This window comes from Aureococcus anophagefferens (assembly GCF_000186865.1).
Source record: "Aureococcus anophagefferens unplaced genomic scaffold AURANscaffold_101, whole genome shotgun sequence".
Classification (NCBI taxonomy): Eukaryota; class Pelagophyceae; order Pelagomonadales; family Pelagomonadaceae; genus Aureococcus; species Aureococcus anophagefferens.
In genome coordinates this window covers 9,045-14,804 of record NW_008705650.1, presented here as the reverse complement: position 1 = coordinate 14,804, position 5,760 = coordinate 9,045, and the positions used below count along the sequence as shown (strand labels likewise).

Genomic DNA, 5,760 nt, shown 5'->3' with positions numbered 1-5,760 from the left:
AATGCGCGCGTCGCGCTCGAGCTCGTACTGCGACTTCACCGGCTCGCGCGGCGCCGCGGCCGCGCGCGCGAGGACGCACTTCGGCGCCGCGGCGGGCGCGCACTCGTCGCAGAAGTAGGGCGACGGCACGCCGCCGCCGCCGATGGACATGCAGCGCTCGTGCTGCCAGGACTCGCACTTCTCGCACTGCCACATCGCGGACCCGTCGTCGAAGCCCCAGCCCTTGTCGCCGCAGCGGCAGTTGAAGAGCCACGTCTCGTCCGCCGCGGGCGCGGGCGCCGCGGTCGCCGCCGACGCGGGCGTCGACGAGGACGCGGGCGCCGGCACGACGCTGTCCGCGGCGCTCGGCGAGACGGCGTCGGCCCGCGCCGGCGACGCCGCGGAGGCCGCGTAGGCGACGGACGCGTCCTGGAAGTGGCTCGGGAAGCGGTGCACCAGCAGCGCCTGGAACGCGCGCGCGAACTCGATGTTCTCCGTCTTGCACGGCACGAACTCGATGGAGAGGTCGCCGTCGAAGAGCTCCGTCACGTGCGCGGGCTCGAGGTGGAGCTTCTCGGCCAGGTACGCCTCGATCGTCGTGCCCCGCCGGCAGTCGAGCACGCCCCGCGGGAAGGAGTCGATGATGACCTTCGCGACGCGCTCCTCATCCGTGGTCAACTCGCGCGCCGCGTCGTCGCGCGGCGGCGGCGGCGCCTCGGGCGGCGGCGGCGCGGGCTCCAGTCGGGCCGCGTAGTCGCGCGACGACGGCGGCGCCTGGGGCCGCCCCGACCAGGGCAGGTCCTCGTCGCGCAGGAGGCCGTCGCCGCGGCAGGTCAGTAGGACATTGCCGTGGCGTTCGAGGAGGCGTTCGGCTCGGGCCCTTTCGACAGCCAGAGCAGGGTGGCGAAGGAACGCGGGGTCGATCGTGTCCAGTTGCTTCACGAGCTTGACGACGTCGCCGCGCAGGACGATGGTCGGGCGCTCGGATCGACGCAATAGCTCCGGTGAACAGAAAAAAGCGATCCACATGTAGGAGTCGAGGAGCTTCAGCATGAGTTTGAGCTTCTCGGCGTCGTCGTAGCGCCCCTGGCCGAGGAGCGCGGCGGCCTTGAGGCGGAGCATGCGCGACACGTCGTTGTAGTCCTCGATCTCTGAAACCATCACGTTCATGTCGTCCTTGATGATCTGCTCTTGAATTACATTAAGATGGACCGGCGCGGCGTATGCCTCGTGGCCGTGAGTCACATCGTCATCTCGCAGCGGACGGGCTAGACTAACACCAAACTTGCCTTTGAGCGCGCCGTCCTCGAGCAGCGGCGCCGCGTACCCGCGCGCCGCGTGGGCGAGCCGGGCCGCCGCGGCGCTCTCGTCGGGCCGCGAGATCTTGTGAAGTTTCTGCAGGAGCGCAAGCTCGAGCTCATTGGAGGTTATAGGCCTCAAAATTAACTTATTCCCTTTCTTTTTTGATCGTAGACTGACGTGCTGAGTAGTAAGATGGTTTCTATGTTTAGGCAAGCCAAGCGTGACAAAAAACTCGCGCCATGGGAGCACCGTGCGATGAGGGTGCGCATATTGAAGGTGCTGATGAGAAGTAAACTTGTCGCTGCGCGGCTCTTTCCAGGACGCCATAGACGCCGTTCGCGCGCGAGCAAATGACGGCAGCTGAGACGCAGCGCTCGTGACGAGACGGTGCGGCTGTACGTGGAGGGCATCGAGGCTGCAACGCATCGCCAACATCATCCGGGCAGCGTTTTGTCGTTTTGCGATGCCCCGCGCGCGCGACCTCGAGCGAATGCATTGTCACAAATTTGCGGGTGCCTAGAGGACCCTACTGAGAGTGCCTCTGCAGCGCGTCGACGTGCGGGAAGTCGAACGCGTCGCGAGACCAGCCTGTGCGCTCCATAGTGCAAACCAGTGGAGGTCGTTCGACGGCGCCGCCCTTCGACGGCCGCGGCGAGGCCGCGGGCGACGGCGTCCAGACGGACTTCGACGGCGAGGCGGAGTTCGAGTTCGACGGCGACGGCGCCCAGACGGACTTCGACAGCGAGGCGGAGTTCGAGTTCGACGGCGACGACGGCGCCGCGGCGCGGCGCCGCTCCACGGCGGCGAGGACGCGGCGCCGCTCCACGGCGAGACGGCGCGGCGCCGCTCCACAGCCAGCTTCTGCCGCGGCTCCGCGACGGCGGCGGCACGTGCCTCGACGAGCTCCAGTCCCTCGGCGCCGCGAAGATCAGCCGGCTCCAGGCCTACGGCATCGACACCGTCGAGAAGCTCGCCGTCGTCGACGTCCGCGACTACCCGTTGGTGCGCCTCATCACGGGCAACCAGCGCCCGGACAAAGCCTCGACGACCATCGCGATGTGGCGCGACATCGCCCCCACGTTCCTCGCGCGCCGCGCCGCGTCCCTCGAGCCTGGGGCCACGCCGTCCTGGCCGAAGCGCAAGGCGGCGACGATGGCCGACGCGGCGAGGTGGCTCGCACCGCAAGCTCTACTGGCGCCATGAGCGCCACGCGTGGAACGGCCGAAGCTGCTTGAGGACCGCGTCGCCTTCCTCGCGGAGTTCATCCGGCTCCGGGACCAGGGCATCAACAACGTCGAGGCGCTCGCCCGGGTCGACGTCGCGGACCACGAGCTGATGGTCGCCCTCACGGGCAACAGCCGCCCGGACCGCGCGGCGGCGACCGTCGCCGAGTGGCGCCAGGCCGCTTCGACGTACCTCGCACGCTTGGCCGAGGACTGCTTCGCCTTCCTCGCGGACGACGGCCGCGGTGCGCCAGAACCGGAGCCCAATTGACATACTTTGTCCATTTAGACCACGATACTCTAAAACCCCTCATGAAAGTCCTCCTCGTCGGACTCGGAACGAGCGTCTCCGGACGTCGTCAGAGCTTCGGCGCCCGCCGAGCATGCTCGCGCGCACGGCGGCGAGCGGCAAGGTTGCGGCATCGACGGCTTGTCGAAGGACGCCGCCACGTGAGACACCGCTGTCTGCCGCAGCCGTCGTCGTCGGCCACTGAAACTCGCATGTCCCCAGCGTTCAATGATGCGCGCGCCAACGCGAGAGGAGAGCTAACACACACTGCCGCGACGTTGGGTGCCTTGTCGCTCGCGGCGGAACCGCCGGTCCGCGCTTGCCCGGCCAAAGCCTCGTCCCGGCGCGCTCCCGCAGCCGCTCGCGGCGCGGGCGACGCCCTGGCGGCGGACCGCCGGGTCCGTCCGCATCCCAGCGGCGCCGCCGGCCGCAGACGGAGTTGGCCACCCCCACCCCCTCCCCGACTCGTTCCGCGCGCGCGCGCGCCGCGCCGCCGGCGCGCGAAAAGCGGGCCGCCGATCGCAGGCGACCATGGGCAAGGGCGCGCAGCAGCTCACGTCGCCGGCCGTCAAGGATGCGGCGGCGAAAGACGTGCTCATCCACGGCCAGCTGTACGACGTGACCAATTTCAAGCATCCGGGCGGGTCCATCGTCAAGTTCCTCACGAACAACGGCGACGCCACCGAGGCCTTCGTCGAGTTCCACGGCCGGTCCAAGAAGGCGCAGGCGATGCTCAAGGCCATGCCGAAGGTCGCCGCGGACGCCGAGACGATGAAGGCGCGCGGCTACAACGGCAAGGAGGCGCGCTCCAGCGTCCTGCAGCGAATGCTGAGAGATTTCGACCGCGATGAAAGATTTCGACCGCGAGAGACTCCGGGCTCCGCCGAGACCATGAAGGCGCGCGGCCGTCGACGGCGCGGGCTTCGTCGTCTTCGAAATCGTCACCACCGCCCTCCCTAGGCCCTCTCCGTCGGCTACGCCAAGCTCCGCGCCGAGTTCGAGGCCGAGGGCCGCTTCGACGCGAACGCGTCGGAGATCGCGTACCGCATCGGCGAGGTCGTGCTCATGCACCTCGTCGGCGCCTACCTCATCATGGCCACGGACCACTTCTTCAAGGGCCTGCTCTGCCTCGGCATCGTCTCGGGCCGGTGCGGGTGGCTCATGCACGAGGGCGGCCACTACTCGCTCACGGGCGTCATCAAGACGGACCGCTTCCTCCAGGAGGCGATCTACGGCGTGGGCTGCGGCATGTCGGCGGCCTGGTGGCGCAACCAGCACAACAAGCACCACGCGACGCCCCAGAAGCTGCAGCACGACGTCGACCTCGACACGCTGCCGCTCGTCGCGTTCCACGCGCAGGTCGCCGCCAAGGCCAAGGGCGCGCTCATGAAGCAGTGGCTGAAGCTCCAGTGCTACCTCTTCATCCCCCTGTCGTGCCTCCTCGTGGCGTCGGGCTGGCAGCTCTACCTGCACCCGCGCCACGCGCACCGCACGAAGCGCGGCAAGGAGCTCGCCTTCATGGGCCTGCGCTACGTGCTCCTCTTCGGCGTCGTCTTCAAGGACCTGACCTGGCTCCAGGCCCTGGGCTACTACAACCTCTACAACCAGATCGCCGCGTCCTACATCTTCACGAACTTTTCCCTGAGCCACACGCACCTGCCCGTGTCGCAGCCCGACGACTACCTCCACTGGGTCGAGTACGCGGCGCTCCACACGACGAACATCTCGCCGGGCCTCGTCTGCAACTGGTGGATGGCGAACCTCAACTTCCAGATCGAGCACCACCTCTTCCCCTCGATGCCCCAGTTCCAGCACCAGCACATCTCGCCGCGCGTCAAGGCCTTCTTCGAGGCCCACGGCCTCCACTACGACGTCCGCCCCTACTTCTCCTGCCTCAAGCAGACCCTCGAGAACCTCCACGACGTCGGCCACTCGACGGACGCGGTGAAGAAGGACTAGGCGCGCGGCGCCCGTAGCGGCGCGCGCCCCGCCTTCGCTCCCCGGGTACATAGTATCCTCCTTTCCCCGTTAGAAGATGGCCTCGTTGAAGCGCCGGAGCTTCGCCGAGTCCCAGTCCGCGCCGCCCTCGTCCCGCGCCACGAGCAGGCGGCGCTTCCGGCCGCGGCCCGCGACGTGCCGCGCGAGCCAGCCTGCGTGGAAACCGAATCTTCAACCCGACTTCAATGTGCGCGTATTCGAATGTTTTGACACGAGCAACTGTGCTTCGAGATCTCGATGAGAGCAATCGATTCGTCCAAAAATCAGCTGACCGAGCTAGAGAATTCACAGTTTGGTCGGGACGTCCCAAACCAGTGGTTGAGTTCCACACAGGAACCAGCCCACGCGGCCCGTGATGTACGGCGTCTCGTCGTGGCGCACCTGCGGCGACGCCATCCCGCCCGCGCGGCGAAGCGGACGCGGCGACGGCGCGATGCCGATCCAGTAGTCGCCCATGCCGACGGCCCGCGGGCCCCGGAGCAGGCAGAGGAACTCGTTGATCGTGTCCGCCTGCGGCGCGCGACCGGTCGGCGCGGGCCCGCCGCCCAAACGCCGCGGCGGCGCCTCGTGGCGCTCGCAGCCGAGCGGGAGCCGCGAGCCCTGGACGTCGAGCCGCGTCCCCCAGGGCATGTAGGGCGACTCCGCGAGCGCGGCCCTGACCTCGGCCGCGAGGTCCGCGTCGTCCGCGAGCCGCGCGTGCGCCTGCGCGACGCACTGCCGCGCCACGTCGCGGAGCTCGTCGTCGTCGGCCGTCCGCGGATGCCCCGCGGACCCGGAGAAGACCATGACCTCGAGGCGCTCGAAGAAGTCGCGCCACTGCTCCGGCAGCACGTGCGCGTCGGCCGGCATGCGCTTCGCGCCCGTCCAGCCCACCATCGTCCACGGCGCGCGACCAACGAATGCACGTCAAGACCGTGGACAGAGACGAAGCGCGAACAACGAATGGAAAGAGTTCAGGGAGTCGGGGCA

General features: G+C 68.5%; 2 protein-coding genes across 2 annotated transcripts in view; one reads left to right on the top strand and one right to left on the bottom strand.

Annotated features, from left to right (window-relative positions):
- AURANDRAFT_68343 (hypothetical protein) overlaps window positions 1-1,140 on the bottom strand; it is a gene marked incomplete at both ends in the record, with an annotated part of 2,526 nt that extends 1,386 nt beyond the window's left edge. The window contains 2 exons of the mRNA XM_009044002.1: window positions 40-753; window positions 922-1,140. Coding sequence (XP_009042250.1) covers window positions 40-753; window positions 922-1,140 — 933 coding nt within the window. The remainder of the gene's footprint in view (window positions 1-39; window positions 754-921) is intronic.
- A 2,184-nt stretch (window positions 1,141-3,324) lies between these two features.
- On the top strand, window positions 3,325-4,752 carry AURANDRAFT_34546 (hypothetical protein; the record flags this gene model as incomplete). The annotated part of the gene is made up of 2 exons (XM_009044004.1): window positions 3,325-3,606; window positions 3,754-4,752. The coding sequence occupies 2 exons, from the start codon at window positions 3,325-3,327 to the stop codon at window positions 4,750-4,752; spliced, it is 1,281 nt and encodes a 426-aa protein (XP_009042252.1).
- Between the last annotated feature and the right edge of the window lie 1,008 nt (window positions 4,753-5,760).